The 19,808-nt window shown below is 41.1% G+C and overlaps 2 protein-coding genes across 7 annotated transcripts; both read right to left on the bottom strand.

Moving 5' to 3' along the window:
- Positions 1-3,777: 3,777 nt before the first annotated feature.
- acp5a (acid phosphatase 5a, tartrate resistant) lies at positions 3,778-6,745 on the bottom strand. 5 transcript variants are annotated; one of them, XM_061274986.1, is made up of 6 exons: positions 6,591-6,745; positions 6,103-6,196; positions 5,837-6,054; positions 5,610-5,734; positions 4,855-5,200; positions 3,778-4,791 (listed from the first exon to the last, which is right to left on the bottom strand). In XM_061274986.1, exons 2-6 carry the CDS (start codon positions 6,191-6,193, stop codon positions 4,552-4,554), a joined length of 1,020 nt encoding a protein of 339 aa, XP_061130970.1. In that variant the 5' UTR covers positions 6,194-6,196; positions 6,591-6,745; the 3' UTR covers positions 3,778-4,551. The 5 variants fall into 5 exon arrangements, with proteins under 5 accessions (XP_061130970.1, XP_061130972.1, XP_061130971.1 ...); XM_061274988.1 differs by having other exon boundaries at positions 5,837-6,036; positions 6,591-6,744; XM_061274987.1 differs by lacking the exon at positions 6,591-6,745 and adding an exon at positions 6,333-6,460.
- Positions 6,746-9,328: 2,583 nt separating this feature from the next.
- LOC133151563 (interleukin enhancer-binding factor 3-like) lies at positions 9,329-19,580 on the bottom strand. Of its 2 annotated transcripts, none has more exons than XM_061274710.1 (20): positions 19,456-19,580; positions 19,045-19,192; positions 18,475-18,583; positions 17,171-17,358; positions 16,889-17,057; positions 16,492-16,630; positions 14,841-14,932; positions 14,437-14,532; positions 13,951-14,062; positions 13,780-13,877; positions 13,165-13,273; positions 12,960-13,094; positions 12,582-12,772; positions 12,405-12,512; positions 12,177-12,311; positions 11,946-12,092; positions 10,757-10,883; positions 10,635-10,673; positions 9,719-10,078; positions 9,329-9,646 (listed from the first exon to the last, which is right to left on the bottom strand). In XM_061274710.1, exons 2-20 carry the CDS (start codon positions 19,143-19,145, stop codon positions 9,537-9,539), a joined length of 2,565 nt encoding a protein of 854 aa, XP_061130694.1. In that variant the 5' UTR covers positions 19,146-19,192; positions 19,456-19,580; the 3' UTR covers positions 9,329-9,536. The 2 variants fall into 2 exon arrangements, with proteins under 2 accessions (XP_061130694.1, XP_061130695.1); XM_061274711.1 differs by having other exon boundaries at positions 12,177-12,308.
- Positions 19,581-19,808: the final 228 nt, after the last annotated feature.

The following is a 19,808-nucleotide window of genomic DNA, read 5'->3' as shown; positions in this document are numbered from 1 at the left end:
CATCATCCAGCTACCTAAATCCGTTTTTTACGTGTTTGTGGCAGCCGTGGTTGTGGTCTCTGTGGCTTACGCTATTGTGGGTCATCTCATAAAAGACCTCCTACTGGATATCACAGGTAATCACTCAAACTCAAAAAGTTTTCATAATGGTACAATGATGGAGGTTTTCTGATATGGTAGGCTTGTTATCTGAATTGAGGAAAACAGCTCGAGTACTCATTCATTATATATATTCCACAAACGCAATCAGAATGTGTTTAGACGTTGGGTGCACATAGAACATATTTTTATGATTTTTTTTTATTTCCCTAATGCTATGTGCCATACGTGGTTAGCGTTCATTGTCTGCCATTTGTTATCCACCCACAGACTGTTTGCTGGGTCCGGTCGATGAGGATGTGAAAAAAGATGGCGTGATGGAGGGGGTCAGCCCGCTCCAAATGACCCCTTCCCTCAGCCACTCACACCCCAATGCCTTCCACGTGTGGGACCAGGATGACGTCATCATCCCCATGACAGCCCCTTCAGAGACACCATTGACCAGCCCGCTGATAGGGGTCATGCCATACATCCCCTCTTTCTTTCCCTCCAACCTTACCAGTGGCACCCCATCCTACAATCAGCCACTCCCAAAGGAGAGTGACGCATGAAGTCACCTTTCTTAAGCTTTTCCTCTTTGGTGAGTGCCTACGGGGAGGAAAAGGCTATAAGTCACAATTTTCCTGCTGTAGTACAGATACGTACTACATTCCCATACGTAGCATAGTAATTAAGTAAGCAACAGAAAATGTGGATGTCATAGAGAGTGATATTATCCCTTGGCTATACATCAACATAGTATCAACAAAGATCAACAAGTATCAACAAACATCTAATTCTAAATGACTTTTGGATGTATAATATTGTATACATGTGTCACCAACGGCAATTTTAACACGAAACATATTCTTTATTTTCTGTAGTCTACAAAAGTGACTTGTAACAAAAAGAAAATGCAGTTTGCAGAGTGACAATATTTGACAAACACTGCTTTATCGCATCTATAAGAAATATTTAAGGGGATTCTAAGGATTGGACCATGAGGACACCCTATTGTGTCCCACTGGCAGATACAAACTAGATTCAAGGATGCTTGTCTGTCGACAGAAAATCGTTTTCACATAAAAAAAAAACAGATCACCATTTTTTATCTTATTTGTAATGCTTTCTCAACATTGTCTACAATGCAATAATATTGCTTCCATTTTAAGACACTTGTGACATTTATTGTTGTAGATTCACTGGTATCTTTTTATTTCGTGTGCTGCTTATCTGGGCAAAAGTGTGCCGTGAAGTGGCTCCCCGGCAATCACAGCAAAAAAACGCCAATGTGCAACAACAATAATAAACGGATCTCGCTATTATATGTACGTCAACAAAGACTGTGATAGACTGCTGCCAAGCTAACAATGAATGGAAATGTTAACAGATCCAGATTGAAAGACTGCTGAGTGTTAGTCCAGGCCAGAGTGGGTGGAGGTAGCAATAGTGTGATGACTGCTGCTGTTCCATGCCAAGTTAAGACTGCTCACCCCGATTTAACAACTAATAGGGTGGAAATAATTCAATTAGACTTGGTCAGCGCTGAATTCAAGGTGACAAGGTGATACCCTTTATGGAAAAGAAGATTATGCCGATTAGGCAAAGTTGGAAGCAGTTGGAACACAGCTATCGATCTGAGAATAACACTTATCAATTGTGGTGTATACGATAAACTCACAGGTATTGTCTTTCTTGTGGTACGTTTTTCATTTATATTTCGAACAAAGTTTATTTTATATGAAGCAACGACCGCACAGATGCCGTAACATCACACACGTACTCCGGTACTGTCTTTTCCTGTATTCACTTTTCTGTCATGTTTCATCAGTAAATTAAATAGTCTTCAAGGTTACAACATGCTTGTCTACATTAAGTGAGGGATATAGGGATTAGGTAAAGAAGATTAGAAGCGCAGTTTAGCCTTAATACGGTGCCGTTTTATTACTTTTGAGCTGTGGAATTAAAACATCGCAGGGCATTTGGAAATGATGCACCTCACTTACTCAGTCAAGGCTTGCTTTCATTAGTCTACTTTTATTTCATGAAAAAAGTATTTTACCCCTTTCTAAAATTCTCATTTTTTGAATTGTTTGCGCACTTTGAATTTTTCAATATCATCAAACAAAAGAAAATATTAGACACTTTGCCAAACACAGACAAGTGACTCAATGTGGTCACTCCTATTTCTTTATGGGAATGTTTCTTTTTTCAGGACCCCTTTCAATAATATGAGAGTTGCACTTGCAACTACAGTATGCATAGCCTATTGTTGCGTGCTCCACATTAACTAGTTACTGTTGTGACATTTAACAACCAGCTAATTGTTCTTAAACATGACATTTACAAGTACGTATAACATGGATGTGTGTGCTGGTTTATTAGATTATGATTGATGGAGATTTCTGCAGCCACAATACTTCTATTTTTATATTATTCGTCCGTCCATGGATGGATGGATGGATGGATGGATAGATGGATGATGGATGGATGGATGGATGGATGGATGGATGGATGGATGGATGGATGGATGGCTGGATGGATGGATGGATGGATGGATGGATGGATGGATGGATGGATGGATGTGTTCGTTCGTTTATGTATTTATTTATGTATTTATTTATTTTCCATTTCATCTTCCTTGTGCATTTTACCAATCAGATATCAAATTCATCTGAGAGCCAGCCAGCTGGGAGATAATAACATGAGATAAAAGTGTCTGCTCAGCAGTAACATTCACAAGGCATGTAGCCTACTGCATAGGTTACATCAGGGGGGTGATTAAGGAATCCTTATTTGTCCATTAGTCACACTTGACAGCTTAACCTGATTGCTGTCTGAACCTGGCAGGCATGTCACCAACAGGCTTGTGCCCGCACTGATCGGATTGTTCACAATCACTCAAAACACGAGCCAAATGCAGGAATAGCAGTAACATAGCGATTAGTAAAATTGACCATTTTAGTGAGACTCTGAATGAAATAACTCCAAATGCTCAAACGCGTCAGTAAAGTGAGAGGTAAAAAAATACTTGTACTATAAATTAAGCCTGTCATCCCTCAGCGGAACAGTCATTGGTGGACTAACTATATCCTTTGAATCTCTGCGCCAATCTGTCCAATCCTCACCTGGCAGTCCGTGTGGAGGTGAGAACATAAAATTGTCCTTAGTCAGCACAGGTTACTTAAGGATATCCAGCATAATGTACCTAGTGACATTGAAAATATATTGTTATACATTACGTTAGAAATATTCAGCTTTTAGATAAAATTTCAGGATGAACCTAAAATGCAACCTTTGTAGGTGATCTTGAAACTTGAATGCCTAACTCGAATTGGTTATCATTTCTTTTCACACAACTTACTGTTCCCTACCAAAAAAGTAAATAGCTAATTCAGGAGTTATTTGATTCAATTATAAATCAATTATAATTAGTTTTTAAACAGTCCTCTTGATTATGTAACTCACGTCTGGACGTTATGAGACCAAAACAATATCTACTACCTGATGAACAGTAGTTCCACATTGCGATGTTTTAAATGGAATGTTTTGCCACTGGGCTTAATATCGCAATATAATAAACAGGTAGAAACAGAGACTGGAAGAGTCACAGAAAGGTACAAAGCACAATTGGTGCAAATGTTCATCCTGAATCTTCACCTAAAATATTCTTTTTTTCAAGTTGGGGATATTGTAGGGCACAGTGACAAGATCAAGTTTTATTTTTAAAATGAACATATTCACATAAGAGTGACAGGAACAATAGTCGTTTAGCGAAAGGGCACAGTCTTGTCTACAAGTGCAAGTGTTACATGGAGGCCCTGTCCCCCACAAACCTTTCGACTGAAGAGCAGTGATGCTTTGAGACAAATACAAATTTCAGCAAACACATGGGGTACAAGCAAACAAGGCTTACTGCATGTTTATCACAATTTAGAGTCTTAACTTAGAATATAACAATTTAATTAGCACACAACACAAAGAATTACAAAAATGAAACTCAATGGATTACAGAATTGATTATTATTAATGTTGACAGAACCATAAATATACAAATGTTTCTCATTTCTCACTCTAGGATTTTACAAGCGATTTTACATGCCACCTGAAACGACATATGACGTGCATGGCAAAATAAGACTGCAGGTAGTTAGTTAACCCACCTTTATTTGAAACTACATTTGCCAGAAATGCAAGTAATGTGACTTTTTTTTTTCAGTTTTGTCATCACAAACAAGAAATTGAAATTGTTTAGAAAGTGAAATTTGTTCACATTCGAAAATTGTTGGGCAGCTGTACTTTGTCACAATTTCAATTAATACAGAACTCTTAACCTTGGAGAAAAGGCCATTTATTTCAGATAAATTCAGTCTAAGTAAGCCTTCAAAATATTGATTCATTCTGTATAATTTGACTTAACATATTTGTTTAAAAAAACAAAATTTGGACGCAAAGGTGAAGCTCCTTTGTCATTTATTTGCCATTCCTTGGTGAGAGCACGGCACGATAGAGAGAGGTGCCTTTAGCCTGGAAGAAGGTGAGCATCATCTTGTTCTTCGTGACTTCTGCATGAACGAAGCCACCTAATGTGGACGTACTACCAGTGAAAAACTTCACAGAACCTTTGGGAACTTTGTTCCAGTGGCGGATATCCGGATCCAGGAAGTTTCCAGCGCCGCTCACTATGTAGCCCACTTCAGACTCTTCAATATACTGCAAGAGAGGTTATGGCTTTGAGTTCAGGAAGGATATTTCAGTCCATTTGACAGGCTTTACCTGCAGGTTATGGTCATGGCCGCAGAAGTAAGCTGTGGCGTTGTATTTGAGCAGCAGGGGTCGAACTGACCGCAGGAGGCAAGCGGTGGGCCCGTGCTCGGACACGGACCACACCGGGTAGTGACCGGCCACCAGGAGGAAATCCGCCTTGGACTGAGCCATCCTTTGCTTCAGCCATTTCAGCTGTCGGTTGGCATCTACGGCACTTAAGGGGCCTTTGGGCTGCCCATCCTCAAAGTCGAGGGAGTTCCCACACAACATCACGGTGTCAAGCATGATGATGGTCAGAGTCTTGTTTGTGTTAGGGATGCGAAAGTCCAGCTCATAGTAGTAGGAAGGGAAGTTCCTAATAAACAACAAAAAGCAGCAAACCTTTTAATACACATTGAATTTAAGCAAAGGAATAAGGTGAATAGGTGAGGGTCACTTGTATCGCGCTTTTGGACCTGGTAAGGCCCTCAAAGCGCTTTCTCATTAAAGCACCGATGGCGGAGCATTTGGAGTAGCTGGAAGTTCAGTACCTTACTCAAGGATACTTTGAGACGGTCACAATGACAGGGAATCAAACCCCCAAACTTTAACCACGCTACCACTGAGCCAACTATTATATTAAACTAGATAAATCCCAATACTCCATATTCTGCTGTAAAATGTTTTTCTTTATAAACCACCTAAAATTCCACATATTTTGGCTTTCATTCATTCTTTGCAGTATAGTCTCAATTCGTAGCCTCAAGACAGATTGATTTTCTTACCATCTTGCAGATTTCTTTGTGTATTCAATCTGGGCTTTGACATTTCCTGCATGGTCATGATTGCCAGCTATGACGTACCAGGGGACATTCAGGTACTCCCCTGTGTACACAGCCTCAAAGGTGCCCTGTTTTTTTTTTTCAATCCAGATATCAACCAATCAGAACCACCAACTCCGCTTTTCAAATACAGTACTGTAAATAGTTCTATAGATGTGTCATGGGCTGACCTTAAATCTTGGAGAATCCACACTGTCCACACCTTTAAAGTAGAAGTTGTCACCAAGGGCCAGAATAAAGTCCGCTCCCATTTGCTCTGCTACAGTGTTCATCTCTTCAGCAGTAGTCTTTTGCACCGATGTCATGTATGGAGCGTAAGGCAAACCTCCCCAGTCTCCCAAAGCCAGGAACTTAATGGAGGTCCTGTTAGCTGTCAGAGAAAACAAATCTAATCAAGAACTTTAAAAGGCCTCTGTGACAGTGAGACAAGACTTACCGTGACTCTCACTCAGGTCTTGGAAGGTAGCAGGATAGCTGTGGGCTGCCGGGATTGCAGCAAGCAGAAAGGCAAGCAGAATCAGCGCCATCTTCTAAATAAATAAAAAGATAGATGAAAAACAGATCAAATCATGATTAAGAGAGCAGGCTTAAGTTGGTAACACAGGCAGAAGCAAATGTCAAAACAGGAAGAAGGAAGGCATGACAAGAGTTGTTTCTCAAGCTTACTTGTCACGCCTCCACTTCCTGAATCCTGTACCCTTGCGCTCCACTTGCAACAATGCTAACACTATTTTGCCTTACGGCGCCTTGTGATTGCTTGCAGCCCAAACTTGGACTGAAGCTGATAAGATAATGACTGACTCTTTGAAGGAGATGGGGGGTTATAAAGTCACACATTTTCTGTCTAGTCAAGCACATTGCCTGATTTAAATAAGCCTGCATGCGAGGAGCGTGTTAAGTTAGGAAGTAGATCAAATCACTCACAGCTGATAAGTAGCGTGAATAACCTCAGGATGGGACCCTTTGTCCTGCACAGATCTCCTCTTACGCCTCCTTTTTATCAGCAGGACCACGGCACCAGGGCATGACCACTGCTCACGCGTTGTTTACTGAAACCAGGCTTGGGATTGGAGACTGGCTTCGACCTTGTGATTTACAACTGTTTTATTATTGTAGGAAGTCCAGACGGCACTATATTTCCACTTCACTATTTGTCCTTCTTCATTTTTGCCAATTTTAGTTGTTGTGACTAAGGAGCAGAATTTGGACCTTGAAGCAGACAGGACACGGACGTTTTTATTTACAAAAATACAGTGACAATGTGTCTGTCAGCAAATTGGGCTTAAATACTGTAAGACATCAAGTCGTATCTGAGCCTGTCACAAAATAAAGGCCTGTTCCAATTGTCAAGACCCCAAATGCAGTCACAACACAGCCGTTGGTGATTGTTTGTGAACCTCAGGAACAAACAAAAGTTCTCTGTCATCAGGCCACATTGCACGCTCTCTGAGGCCCAAATCCTGAACTTAGATGCAGACATTAGCCGTTTTCCGAACGACTACTCTTAAGAGTAAAAAGGGAATGATTTTAATGCCTGACTTTGATACCTGCAAGGAACCTTCCTGCTCAGCAATAACATACGCCAACTTGACAAGAACCTCCAAATGTGCTGCACAAAAACCAACTATGAGTTTAGCAGAAATGTATCACGACCCCTACCTCCGCTGAGGAATGTTCATGTGACGAAGGCGAAGCAGTAGCAGGTGAGATGCTCACTATCTGATTGGAGGTGATGGCATGGGTTGGAAAAGGTGGTGAAGTCTACAGGGAAGCACTGGGCATCAACTGGACGGCCATTGAGTTGACGCTGGTGAAAAGGTTTCAAATCGAGTCCATAACCTCCATCAGGAGGTGCTCCCCATGTCTGCCAAGCAGTGCACCGAGGAGCATGGATGGCGGATTGAGTCTGCTTGGTCGTACTGTGATGTACGGAGCAGAATTTGGATCCAGAAGCAGACAGGATACGGTGGCAAAGTCCTTATATAAAAAAAAATACAAAGTAACAGAGGGCAGGGCTTGATGGAAGAAAAGAAGACGATATGTCACCAAGCAACTCAGTAATGAAAGAACGCCCAACCCTATATGACTAAATAAAGGATCATGACACTTGATGACATCAAGGGCCCAAACACGGTCACAACAGTTGCATTGCCATCGGTTTGATGTGTGTGCGTGTATCCCTCTTTCATACCATCTCATTGAATTCACCCCTCACCTTTCTGTAGCTATTTAATTCTATCTTTTCATGGGACAACGCTAAAAAAAAGACGATGAAAAGTAGTCACCATAAAGTTTAGAGAACAGTCCAAATGTTCCCTTAGCAAAAGCCATTAGTGGCTAAGCCCCTGGCAGCAAAAGTGGAGTACAAAGTAAAAATACCCCAGAGGGTATCAATATTTTGTTTGCCCATTATTTTCCAGCACATGGAGCTTCACAGGTTGCCACTGAAATCTTATTCCACTCCTCCATGATGAGATCACCGAACTGGTAAATATTAGACGTGATGATGACCCAGAGATGTTCAACAGGGTTTAAATCTGTAGACATGCTTGGCATCTTAAGGGGTATATTTGGGGTTATAATGTTGGAATACTGCCAGCAGCAGTTTTCAGAGGTAGTGCTTCTGTATGTCACAGTACACGTTAGCATTTGTTTCCCTCAATGAACTGTATTTCCCCCAACGTCGGCAGCACTCATGCAGATCATGCCTCGCCTTGTTGCTGCCTCACATGCTTGACACCATCTGAATCAAATATGTTTATCTAGGTGTCATCAAATGACAGGACATGGTTCCATCAATCCATGTCCTTCGTCTCGTGGTGGAGATAGGGAAGGCTGTCTGTCTGTCGATTCAATAATTAACTCAATACACACTGGAACAAAACATGTCAACCTCCAACATGGCGAAAAGGATTGTTTTTCACATTTAAAATGGCCCTCTGATGTTAAACCATTACATGGTCAGCAAATACAATTAATTTGACACGTAAAAAAAACAACACACAATAGTCAAGACTGTCACATTGACAAAGCGAATATAAAGTAGATTCAGCTAACACGTAAAAACAGTACCGATTTTAACTATGTTAAATAGACCAAGTCACTAAGCAAAATAATCATGGTGGAGGTTGACTCATTTTAATCCAGTCATTTTTGCGTGTTTGAATGGAGAATCCTCTCAACGGCCAATATACCAGACCAATACTGAATACCTGCTTGAAAATGTCATTTTCTTTCAATTTCAAGGTAGGTAAAGTCTCATTTAACTGTCATTATAATTGTAAGAAATAGAGGATCTATTTCTGTTTTTGTTTTCCTAGTGGACTTTAGCATCACCTTTCCTCTCAATGTTTTTACTAAGCATGCCTTGACATGTAGAGTACATTACTTCATGTATTGTGTCACATGAGCAAACAGATAAGTGTGCAGAAGACACTCTTAACTGCTCCAAAACAATTTGTAGCACTGATGGCATTTTAAACAGGCTGAACTTCTTCACACTTGAAAATTTCACTGGTGTGTTGGACCTTGGCTCTACAATGGAAGTTATTTATTGAGATAGTGTTTAGTACAGTTTCTGACAGTAAATGAAGCCTCAGATGGACAAATGCATGCAGAAGAAGCTTATAGTACAGCTTTAAATCAAAAATATGACACAGGCACACAGAACCAGTAATCTATATTTAAAAACACTTCAGGAAACAAGATATAAACACAAACATGATTTGCGGTGACAAAACAAACATTCCAGTATGAGAGACATTTAAACATTTTTCTCTTCACAAGTGGTGTGCCGGGATCCTAATTAAGGGTGTGAAAACTCAGACCTCGGTGGCCTAGCGAGCCAAGAAAAGCAGCACTTGAGCGTGACTAATAAGTTGCGCCGCTGTTTCCAGGATATGAGGTCTGAGTTTGTCCCGTGTAGGACTGGTAGGATCCATAGCCCTGCTGAGTGTTCCAATTTGACGGAGTCGACCAAGCTGTGAAGGGAGATTTTATTAGCATCTTGGAACTTGCCACTGACACAGGATATTTTAAGTCTTATGACTCACCGTAACTACTATACATTTGGGTTCCCACAGCTGTGCTGGGGTAAGCAGTGCTGTACATGGAGTAGTTGCTTCCCTGTGTCGAAACCTCCGTCTGGCCTTGAGTAAGCATCTTCTTCTTTTCTTCGCCATAGCCATAACTATAGGGACTCTGTTGGTCAGCAGTCGGGGGTACCGACTTGTAACTTGTCGCTGAGCTTGTGCTGGTACTTGAGACGGGCGGCGAGGAGAAGGTGGTGGCGCTCGTCTCTGGGTAAAATGTGCCGTAGCCAGTACTGCCTCCTGTGCTGGCAGAATTAACGCTACTGACGCCTTTGGTAGTGGGAACTGTGGTTCCGGCTCCATTGTTACCATACAATTTTTCTGGAAGAAAGCGACGAGGCACATTGAAAAACATGCAACAGCATTTCAAATACAATTGATTTAGGAGTGCTGAAACGTTAGAGCTTTTGGAGTAATGTGCCATTTGGTCCTTTTTTATGAGTTAATTTGGAGTGAGAATCAGATACAGTGTTGAAATGTGATGCGAGTAACCCTAACTTAATTCAATTTAAGATCACTTTCAAGTTTAAGGCTAGAACAGGGGTGGGCAAACTACGGCCCGCGGGCCACATCCGGCCCACGGGACCGTTCAATCCGGCTCGCCAACCCTGAATAAATTGTAGCTGCAGCTGTAACAAAACACTTTACATATAAAAATGATAAGATTACAGACATCAAAACCAGTAGATTAAATTAGTACCATCTAGTGGTGAACTAATAGAATGCAATAACCTCCTGTTATTTGCTATTTGTTATGAGCTATGTGTTTTGCTAAATTACAATTGATCGATTTGAACAGCACTGGGGTAAGAATGTTATCTTCAGTGGTACCAAATATATAAAAAAAAACGAAGTTAGACAGTTGGGGTATACTTACGATAGCCTGTACTGGAGTTGCTCTCATAACTGTAATTGGCTTTTAAAATAAAGGGAATATTAGTCACTTCACACATGAACTGTGCAGAGTATTTGAAAAGGGACAGCATAGAAATTCCTTACTCTTGTTGTAAATGGGTCCTGATGAATAGCCTCTGCCTCGGCCTCTCCCTCGACCTCTACCATGGCCCCAGTCAGGAGTCGCAGAATCTGAAGGGATCCCACGAATAGTCCCGAAGCCTGGGATGTGCTGTTGAAGCCAAAACCAATTATGATACAGCATTCATTCAAATCTATGTTAAACTTATTTATTAATGAGTTGGGGTTTACTTTATTTTTCAGCTATGGGTCTGAAATGTCAACACATCACTTGTTATTAGGGGTGTAAATCGCGGGTTTTATTACGATACGATATAATATCGATATAAAGAACTACGATACGATATTTGCCGATATCTTAAAGCCTGCTGCGATTCATTCACGATATATCGCGATATAGTGCTCTACGATCGATTATTTTATTTTTTTAAATAAAAAATATAGAACAATATCCTGATTTATAACAATTCATACGCAAAATCAACAAGGTACTGCAAACTCTTTATTTAGGAAATTACAAGAGTATTGTAGTATACAAATTGCTTACTTTAACACTGAACTTTGATGTCGTGTTTTTTCTTTAAATGTGCGGCGAGATTTGTGCTCCCTGAATATTTGATCACCGCGTGGCAGGATTTACAAACTACACGTGTCTTGTCCGTTGAGCCATCTTTTCTTTGGAATCCATAGTGCTTCCAAACGAATGACTTGAAGCCTAAAGGGGAGCAAATTTCCTCGTCTCTTTGGACACTAGCCATAGCACCAGCCCAGGAGCCGCGTACTAGTTGTCGCCTCCCCTTTTACGTGCCTGCTCTGCTCACAACACAACAACGCCGGGCGCACTGCTCCCGGAGAGAGGAAGCAAGCAACAATGAAGTGGATTTCAAAATAAAGTCGCGTCTAATGTCCGAGGTCAAACACGGCGATATAAATCGATGTTTACCTTTAGCATCGATGCCAATAAATCGTAGAGCATTATATCGATTAATCGATGTGTATCGATGTATCGTTACACCCCTACTTGTTATACAGTTCAGGGATGTAACTGTTTTGGTTTTAGCTTTTGTTTCCTCCAAAATGCTTTTTTAGTGGATTTCTTGTAAGGTAAAAAAAAAAAAAAATCTCACTTTCCCTCCATCGACCTATTTATTTATCTGTATTAAATTTGGACATGGACACGCCCCAAAAAGCCTCAACGTGAAAGACTGCTTACCATGTCAGTGTAAGTCAGCTTTTTTGTTCTCTTGGGCATAAGTGGTGTCTCTGGGAACAGCTTCTCCAGAGCGGCGAGAGCAGCGTAGGCCTTTGCCTCCTTCTTGTTCGACCCCCTCCCTTTGAACTTTTGTCCATCAACTTCCACCTGGTAGACAGGGAAAGGTGTGACGGCCCACGTTTGACTTTTTAAGCACCGACGTGGAACGTGTGTGGGATGCTATCAGGTCACCTCCATAACAAAGCACTTCTCGTGAGAGCCACCAGTCTCGTCAGATAGTTCATACTTGAGACTGCGTCTTTTCTCATTCAGCTCCATGACAGGATTCTTCCCATTCTTGGTCAAGATAGGACCCTGTCCACTCTGCTTTTAACAGCATAGAGATAGATATTTTAGTCCAGGTCGCTAGGCGAACAAATACGTTGTTAAGAGCATGAGCGAGGCAGTGCTTTTACATACATCTTCTGATGCGTTGGAACCAGTTGTAGAAGTTACTTCTTGGCCATCATCGGCTTTGGATTCGAACTTGGAATCTGAGCCTGTTGGAAGACCGAGATCTTGCAGGACCTATAGAATATGAGTAAGTGAATCAGTTTAGCTTCTGTCTTTTAATTGTTTACATTAAAATCAACTTGCCTTGTTGGCTACATTAAGCTTGGCAGAACGTTTCGAGGGCCCGGTAGACTCATAGGTTTTCCCATTCACGTCTACAGCCATGCTGAAAACTGGCTCGTGGACTGGACCTGTCTGGGAGGTCAGGCGGTACTCCAAGCCCGGTCGGAACTGGTTCAGTCGCATCACAGCGTTCATGGTCAAATCATCTGTCACTAGAGGGAACACAGATTTTCTTTTCCCACAATAACATATGCACTAAAAAATTGATGGTGCTTTTGTTTTGTTTTTTCTTTTCTGGCTAAACTGTTCAGGTTGGGCAAGCCTTTTAAAAGAATGTCTTGCCTGTGTTTTTTGTTTTTTTTGTTAAAGTGCATGAAGAGTGGGTCATAGATGACATACATGACTTCCGAGGAAACCGCTTCTGGAATTTGAGGAACTTCCTCTGTTTGCTATTTAATGAGGACCCATCCTTTCCTGGTGCCATTTCATTGTAGGATCTCTTAAGTGGTGGAGAGGGTCTGCCCTCTTCATGGCCTGGATTGAATAGAAAGAGACATGAAGAAACAGAGATAAAATTGTTAATAATTATAAAGCACAAAAATACCAGATAAGATTTTTGCATCGGCTCCTCGTGCTTTCCATGGCCTACCAGGTTTTGCTTCGATTCCCAAAACTTTGTACATCATTCCAAAGGCACACAGTCTTAATGCCAACTATAGAAAAAAAAAAAATAGCATGAATTAGGAATGTCATGAAATGATGAGAGATTTCTTGGCGCTATTTTGGTCGACTGGCGCCCGTGTGCTTGGTGTAAAAATGACCGTAGCTTTATTTTCATCTCGTTTGTGACGGTGCACAAAGCAGCCTTACTTCCAATGCACCTGAATTTATTCTAGTCTGCGCTTCGCCAAAAAGCAAGCGCATCATAATTTTCGAGCAAGAGCAATGGTTTAGTGTTTGTAACACTGTGTAATGGGAATTTAGATTGTTCCATGACAAGATATTTATAGTTCAGGATTATATGATCATTTTGTGACCTATATAATTTTAATAAATAAAGAAAGCTCATCCTTTTGAACTGAACTCCAATCAGTTTAAAGTAACATTAGCCACGATTTTACATCACGCAAATGGCAGCCCCAATTTCTGATCACAGGATCGGATCAAGCCATCCCTGACATGAATCTACAACACTTGTCAATATGCTAACTCACTTTACCTGAGCACTCTGAGTTGTGTCTTCACGCTGTTGCAGGGTGAGACTTTCAAGGACATCAATGGGTTCCTTCTCACAGGGATCTTTAATTCCAGGACCGTCTACGCACAAATGTCAAGTCGAATTCGCATAGCCAATTTCATTCTCATAATGTCACAAATATTCAAGGCTTACCAGCCAAGAAGATCCCAGAGGCAAGGCACTCAAGAACCCTGCGGAACGCCTCGCCTGGGCCCAGTGGCCTCTCAGATGTACTGATGGCCTTCTCTGCAATCAATTCAAGAATCTGTGCAGGAACAGAGTACAGCACCATAATGGAAACACTCAAAGCAAAACTAAATTTCACTATAAGTATGCGTTCATTATCAAAAGCTGAAATACACATTTCTTTTGACTAATTATGTGACTTTTGAAGGTAATTGGTCACATCAGTTTCTAGAGACATCGTAACGTTGGGGGTGAATACATGTCAATTTTCAGTTACATATCATTTCTTTCTTCAAATACACGCATTAGTCATTTCACTTCAACAATAGCCTAATTCATACCTATCAAATAAAATACAGATTAAGATTGGAGCATAACAAAATAGGTACAAAAAAGCCAGGCAGGTAAATATTTGTTCAAGGCATTCTATTATTTATTGAGGCATATGCTTACCCATCCTGACAGCGGTTCCCAAGTCGGTACACGGATACATAAATCCCTCAAGACCCGGATCACAATATCAGCAGACTTCAGGTGATTCACTTTGGCCTGGAGACACAAACAAGGTAGCTGAGTAAAGCTGCATCAAGGCCATTCTTTTACTCATTTCTTCCAAAGACCAAGAGCAAAGCACGGGGCGGCGAGAAAATCACGATGAAATGACCGGTAAGGAAAAAAAAAAGGAACCGCTCGGTTTGTAATTTGGTATGAAGGAGCAGTTCATTTGTCATGACTTCAACTAGTCAAAGTGACACTTTCAAGATGATCGAATACAACAACTGACACTCAAAATGTTTGTTTTGGCATTCAAAGATACAGTTGAACGTTTACGTACAAATAATGACGTGAATGCAAACCTGGAACCACTTGGCGTGGCGGAGAGACGCCAAGGAACTTAGGCATTTCTGTCTGTCCAGAACGTCCGGCAGATCGTTGTCTGTTAGCGATTCTATTGACGAGGTGGAGTAAGAAGAAAAGGTACAGTTTGACCAAGGGGGTTGATTCTGTCTTGCAGCTTAGGGAGCAGCAGCCTTCCACAAACCCGAAGCAGCAAGGAGAGGAGGTCTAACAGCCATAAGAACATCTTTGAGTCAAATGGTCACTTATCATTACATTGCCATTATAATTGTGCCATCCTGACAGGTTTTTGTTTGCAGACTATGTTTCTGGCGTAGCATTGCTTCAAAGACCCCCTCTTTCCTTAGCTCAGTGGCTCAGGCGGGCTGCTTTCCCCCATCCTGAGACAGCATGTCCAGTTGGTCAAAGGTCCAGCCGTCCTAAAAAAAAAAACTTGACAAACTACAAGTCAATCAGTTGTAAAGCACAGGCAAAACCTCCACGCCTGCTCTACTCTGCAGCAAAACTGATGAGGATAAATATTGGTCACACGCTGGTCTTTGCTTAGTCAATACTGTGGGGCTCAATGACTATGCTAGTACTGTAAAAAGAAACAACAAGATTCAACAATCAGCAGGTAGAGCAACAGCCACTACACTGAGTAAGGATTGCTAAAATGGCGTCTACCTTTAATAAGTAAATGCTTCTTTGGAAAAATAAAAGTGCATGGTTATCGATGCTATACTGGAATTCGACCATTTCGAATAAACGAAACGAAACGAAATTTCTTTATGATGTTGCATGAAAGAACCTTTTCACTCAGAGCCCACACACAAATCAGCATCATGTGCAACAGTTACGTAAAGTAAAATGAGTTTTTTTGTTTTATTTCAACGCTAAACGATTCCTACACCTGAGGAAAGAGAAAAAACTATTTTTGGTCACTACGGTAACTGATGTTACATCACTACGGTTATTTGGTTGCCAAATTGTAATGTGTGTTGAATGAGTCACATCTGTGTTGCCACGTCTACAGAAGCATTTAAAGTCTATGCTTTGATTGTCTTTTATTCTGAATTTAACTCAAAGAAGCTAATATTGAGGCTGCTGACTTGGACTGTAAGACAGTGAGAACTGAGCTGCAATAACAGATGTGTGGCTGCAATAAGCTTGGAACGCTAATGCGCATTTCTGAGGCACGCACCTGGCTAATTTCAGTATCCATGCACACTTGTGCACCGCTTATGTGCAGTTTTGTGCACTCCTGCTTAAAAACATGAACATGCATGAACTGCATGAACAGTTCAGAGTGCAGCTCCGGTTCATCAACTGTACCAGTACTGGTCCCTCTCCTTACTAAGGCTTATACTAATTAACCTGATCTTAAAACTTCGAAATACATTTGATTCATGCTTCACATTGCTGATGATCAGTTTTGCTGCAGTGAGAGCAGAGCGCGCTAGGAAGACTTCAATTAAGGGATGGCATTGAAGTTTTTCCCCAATTTTTTTTTTTTTTTTTTTTTTTTTTTTAAGAACTGAGTAATTATCGACATGAATAACGTGAAACATTTACAACTTGGATGGCGTTTTAATACTACGTCAGTGGAACGGTCCAGGGTGTGCGCACACCCATTTGACCCGTGTTAGAACTTCTCTAGTGTACACTCACGCTCTTCTTGAGCCTCCACTCTGATTTGAGGAGATGTGAGATGGAGGGTGAGCGTTAGAGAAAACTCCTTGGTGCTTTCCACTATAATGGCTGCATCCGCTGGACAAGGGGTCACTGTGTACAACCCGGCTGACTCAATCTGTTGCAAAGAGGAATACAGGGATGGGCAAATTAAATGATGACGAGGAACACAATTTTTCATCCACGCAACTGGGTGGGGTTTCCAATGCAAGGTAACCATATGACCGGGACGCTTCATGTCAGCGAGCTTCACGTTACTCGATGACATGAAACGGCATTCATTCTTCTGCATTCTTCATGTGAATATGTCAACTTCAAATGCTGCAAATTAGCACAAAATTCAATGCGAGTGTACATGTACATGATGCAGTTGTACCTCTAACTGGGCCCGCAAACTCTCAGCCACCTGGTTCAGCATCGTGACAGTTGGCTTGTTGAGACAAAGCAGCACCAGTTCCAGATTTAGGTCTCCTTTGAGCAAAAGTCCCTTGGCCAGCAGACCCACCCTCATGATGCCATGCACCGCGTGCTTTTGTGCATCAGCACTTTCAACAAATCAAAAAGGGGAAAAAAGTTAAAAGAGCAGAGGATTCACATGTTGAACATCAATCCATAGTGTCATGTGTACCAACTAGAAATATACATTGAAGTAACTTACTTTTCGACCTCTTGAGTTCCTTTATCCGGGGCATCCATTTTCTCAGATACAGCCTTTAACGCACACTCCACATGAGAGACAATTGTCTGAACTGCCTCTAGCTCCTCTGCAGAGGGGTAGATTTCAGCGTGTTTGGCCATCACACGGCGATCGTTTGGCCCATATTGTGTCTGGTTGTGTGGAACGACCTTTGGTTGAGTATGTGTGTTTGGGGGGGGGGGGGGGGGGGGGGGGATAAAAGGGAAAAATACAAACATTTTGTGAAACAAAAGACACAAAGGAATGATCATGGTCTATCATCAAAAGGCCAATAGGTCCATTAATCCCTTTAGTAAACCACTTTCCCTGTTTGGAGTGACTAAGAAGCTGCAGCCAATCACAGCTGACTAAAAACAAGCGACAAATGATCCTAGGCCAAACTAGTACTGTTGTGGTTCACATGGAGCAAGCCAAGTCAAGACAATTCCGAGTGGAGAGGGGGCTAATGGAAAAGTGCCTTAAGTTTATTCTTTGTGCAGCAGAGATAGCATCAATACCCACTAAGTTCTCTCCACTTGCCTCAGAATTGACTAGAAACCAGGAGTTCACCTTTCGCTCCAAGTCAGTTGAAATGGACTCCATATTCCCCAAACTGGAGAAATGGTTTTAGAAAACAGACAAATGATCAGTGGCCAGTAGAGATCTGAGGTGCAATGACTATTATTTGACAACTAATTGATTATCAAATTAGTAAATATTTTAATAATAATCATTTACAGGGCTTGTTGAATTTAAAACAGATAAAGTCCTTGTAAATTCAGCCTCTCAACAGTAAATATCCTCTTTTTTTTTTAATTCTCCATGGAAGCGGACTCATGTGTTGAATAAAAGTAAAACACTTGCAAACATATATTTAAAAAGTAATGCACAAATCTTTGAAACTATCTGTCTCTTTTTGCTAAATTTCCATATAGTTGTAGCAAGACCACCACAAATTGGAGTTCCAAATTTTAATAATTCAAATATCGACAGCACAGCAATTTATTTGGTACTTGGCTGAGAAAAATATTTTGCAGGGGGTAGATTGAAATAAGGTTGAGAGAACCACTGGATTAAGCTAACTATTTTTATTCCTCTGAATCACGCAAAGTTCGTAATCAATTGAAAAGTGGACCAAAACAAGGAATATGCACATGGATACAAACTTCCAGAGGGGCAATATCTTCTATCTTTATGGAAATTAACATCTTAGAGGAAGTAGAATGAACATCTCAAAGTCAAGATCTGGGGTTATGAAGTTTTTGAGGTGACACGTAAAATCAGACCTGAAAATTATGATCATCGGCAGCCTCCATTGAAGAAATGTAGTCATGGTAATGTCTCAGCTCCTCATCATAGCACCGACAGTCGTACCAGTAACGCAGTTCCTCATATCTGCAAGATTTAGATGACAACTCAGATGAGTCAACAATATGCACACATTTAGCAAAGATAAGCATTGCAAGCAGAATATTCTGTGTTGATCACTGTTCTGGTACAAATCTCAACGCCCCATACATTATGCTGCAAAGGGTTACAGGTGAATGTAAACAACAATGAGGGACATTGTCACATGACGTCACATAAAAACATCTCGGTGAAGGCGGAGATTTGCTGTATTTGTTCTCCCACTTCTCGAATTGTACCTCCATGTTGAAAAGTGCAGTTCCATTGCGCTTGGTAGTCGGAAGACTAAAACTTGCCACTTCACTATAATGCGGCATTGGAGTTGAGGTGTTGTATGGTGGGCCCCGAGCGATTGCAATTGTCACAATCCACATGCGTAACAATTGATGTCCGTGTTTTCCGACACAAGATATTTAATGTCCTTTTAAAAGTATTGTGTTTTGATGTACCTGTCAAACTCGTGCGGTAGTAACCGGCGGCCTTGTTGGATGAGGCTGTCCCAGTGCAGAAGCTCGTCGTAAGCCTGATGTTCATCCCATCGAGCCGCCATGCTATCACGGTGTCACAGATACCACCTGTACTCGAAAACTCTTCTCCCTTTATTCCAAAGGCAGTAGTGCGGGTGTATAACTCTTGTGTAAACCAAAACATGAATGCTTCGGAATGTGTCTCTTTGATTAAAGGCATACAAATAGTAAAGAGGCTTCCTGGAAACTAGCTAAGCTAGCATTGGTGTTGCTACTTAGCTGGCTAAAATATGATCACGGTTATCGAGGTCAAGGTTGCTAGAAAACACAGTAATTTATCATTATATTATTACCGCGTCTCTAAAATAATTGTTCTGTGTGTAAACGGCTTACCTTCACAAAAATAAAAACGGACTTATAATGTCAATCTTTCCGACGAAAACGTTGCTACCTTTCAGTCGTTAGCTATTCAGGATGAGTCGACTTTATTTGACGTCATCAATCTGCGCGCTTGTCTTTTTTGTGTGGTGCTGCTTGTCAGTATTAAGCGAGATATTTAGTTATTGTCATATTAATTACTTGCTGTCAATAATTATTATTAACACTGTCACTTAACACGTTCGGAGCAAATGGTCAGGCAGTGCTGACAAAATGAGAGAATCTCTTTTTTAGGGTAAATTCCACCTGTTGCGGTTGTCATTTAGGATAGAGGGAACAAACACTGCATCAACATTAAATAATACAGA

The sequence above is a fragment of the Syngnathus typhle genome, linkage group LG3 (genome assembly GCF_033458585.1).
Source record: "Syngnathus typhle isolate RoL2023-S1 ecotype Sweden linkage group LG3, RoL_Styp_1.0, whole genome shotgun sequence".
Lineage (NCBI taxonomy): Eukaryota > Metazoa > Chordata > Actinopteri > Syngnathiformes > Syngnathidae > Syngnathus > Syngnathus typhle.
The sequence above is the reverse complement of the archived record's forward strand: the minus strand, read 5'-3'. Positions and strand labels throughout refer to the sequence as shown.